Here is a 2,500-nt window from a genome sequence, read left to right on the forward strand (position 1 = left end):
ATCGTTTTTAATCTACACTATCCTTATGTTGTGTGTGTGTGTGAGTGTGTGTGTGTGTGTGTGTGTGTGTGTGTGTGTGTGTGTGTGTGTGTCTAACCATAGATAGTCATGCTATCAGCTGATGAATTTTCATCAGGTCCAGATTATGTGACATGGGTTATATATCTCCTTCTATGGTCCTCTTTTTCTCTTATCTTATCCTTCCTCCTCTCCTCTCCTCTCTCTTATCCTCTTCTCCAGTTATTTGTAGACATAATATTATTTCTCCTGGTAGTTTCAGACCAAAAGAAACCTTTGGTGTGTGAGATAACATATTTAACAGGAAAAAGTTTATCTTGTTTTGTCTGTTTTTGAACGGGACATGATTTTTCAGTGAGTGTTGAAACTATATCACAAAACATCTAGCAACTGACCAGATGTGATTATTTAAAGGTCAAATAGATTACAGTGTCTGAGACCTAAAACCTAATCACAAAGGTTGTGCAAAGCATTTTCCTAATGTGTTTTTAGGGACAACTCATATTTATATTTTCAGTGCTGCTGTATCCACTGGTCACTCTGTTACAAAGCTGCACAGCTGAGCATTGTTTAAACCCACAGAACAAGACATCTGGAATTTTTCCATCTGATGTAATGCTGCAGGCTTAAAAAAAAACAAACAAACTGGTTGGGGTTTGAATATCAAGCGTGAGTTACTGTATCTTCACTGAGGTGTTGCAACATGAAGCAAAATTAGCATGTTTTGTAATAACCTTGAATCTACTTGCAGGACAGTTTAGGAGAATATTAGCACTCAAAGGGATAAGGATGATTATTTTTTGATGTTTTTGCTCGTTTCAATATGTCACTCATCTTCTTCAAATATTTTTACATAACTTGCCTTAATCTTATCCAATAACCATAACAGTTATTGTCATTCAGTAACCATACAGTACCTTGAGAAAGGTTAACACGTGTTTCTCCAGCTGCAGTTCTTCTATAGTTAAATATTAATATAACATTTTGAAGGAAAGTCTTTCTATGACAAAGACAGAGAGCTCGAGAAAGGGACAACTGGCCTTGAATCAGTTTGTGGTCACTGCGAGAAAACCTAATGATGTAGAAACAACTCAGAGGCAGTGTATGGCTCTGTTTATGAATGAGGGAGTGTTTGTTTGTGTGTGTGGCAGGAGTCCCGCAGTTCAACGTGTCCTTGCCAGGGACAGGGAGAGCCCTTGGAGAAACACTCTGTGTGTGTGTGTGTGTGTGTGTGTGTGTGTGTGTGTGTGTGTGTGTGTGTGTGTGTGTGTGTGTGTGTGTGTGTGTGTGTGTGTGTCTGTGTGTCTGTGTGTCTGTGTGTCTGTGTGTTACAAGGGGAAACCCCAGCTTGATCCTCCAGAGATGAGTTAAAAGGTTCTTAAACAGCCAAAGAAAAAAAGAGAGAGGGAGGGAGAGAGTGGAAGAACCAGGCAGAGAGAGTGAAGACAGCTCCCCCAGGTTTAAGGATGCATAACACCAGACATTTCAGAGGGGAAGTTAAAATACTGGTACTGGTGAATTTAAGCTTAAATCTGCATGAGACCGTCTGAGAGATTAAGCTTTTAGTAGAGTCCTCTAAATTAATCTATGCATTGAGTTGGTAAACTCTGCCCCATACCATCATCAAATGTCATGTCTTCAAAAGGCTCCACATTTTTTACATAACCAAAAGTAAAAAACATTATTATTACATTGACTCACATTGATTTTCAAAAGAGAGTGAGTTGGGTTTAAACAGGTTTAGGGATGGAGAACCTCAGGCCAATGACCTTGAATATTTACTATTAAACCAGTCATGCAGGTGGCCGCAAGCATTATGGTAACACACAGAGCATCTAGTGGAGTGAATGGTTATTAAATTCCTCCCTCAAAAGCACATCCTGATCTTTCTGAAGGATAATCACTTATGTTTGTGTTTGTTTGCGTTTGTAGCACAAGTCTTGGAAGAAGATCAAGAACATGGTCCACTGGTCTCCGTTTGTGATGTCCTTCAAGAAGAAATATCCCTGGATACAACTGGCTGGGCACGCAGGTATGCGGATGTACAAACACACAAATTATATGGTTCAGAATAATAAAAATGTAAATGCATTCTTTTCAGTCACGCAGCAGAGGTTGGAGGCTGAACATGGGGCAGGCAGGCAGGGCCTTGACACACCAAGCAGGCAGTTGGGCCAGAGTAAAATATCTGTGATCTGTAGTCTGGCACTAGTGGTGGCTGTTTGGCCGATTGAGCATATGGACCAGTATTGGGGGTTGTCTTTATAGAGCCTAATCAGCCACGTTCTCAATTTCTATTCTGAACCTACAGTATGATGAGACTGATCAGATTACAGTGGCCTACAAATTGTTGGCTAGATTTAATTTGTGTTGTGTTGTGTTCTGATAATGTTGTAAAGTTTTTATGACATCTTTGTGGTGAGCTCAGGAGCATTTGAATCAGCACATCAGTCAGTCATTGCTGGTGCTAAGCCTTAGAGGC

At 40.2% G+C, this 2,500-nt stretch overlaps 1 protein-coding gene across 2 annotated transcripts in view; it reads left to right on the forward strand.

Annotated features, from left to right (window-relative positions):
- Positions 1 to 2,500, forward strand: part of itpkb (inositol-trisphosphate 3-kinase B) — a 26,060-nt gene that overhangs the window by 18,187 nt on the left and 5,373 nt on the right. For both annotated transcript variants that reach the window (XM_022737810.1, XM_022737812.1), the window contains exon 6: positions 1,951 to 2,050. In XM_022737810.1, the coding sequence (XP_022593531.1) occupies positions 1,951 to 2,050 (100 nt within the window). The remainder of the gene's footprint in view (positions 1 to 1,950; positions 2,051 to 2,500) is intronic.

Source organism: Seriola dumerili, unplaced genomic scaffold, assembly GCF_002260705.1.
Source record: "Seriola dumerili isolate Sdu_G_001 unplaced genomic scaffold, Sdu_1.0 BDQW01000025.1, whole genome shotgun sequence".
In the NCBI taxonomy this organism is placed as follows: domain Eukaryota; kingdom Metazoa; phylum Chordata; class Actinopteri; order Carangiformes; family Carangidae; genus Seriola; species Seriola dumerili.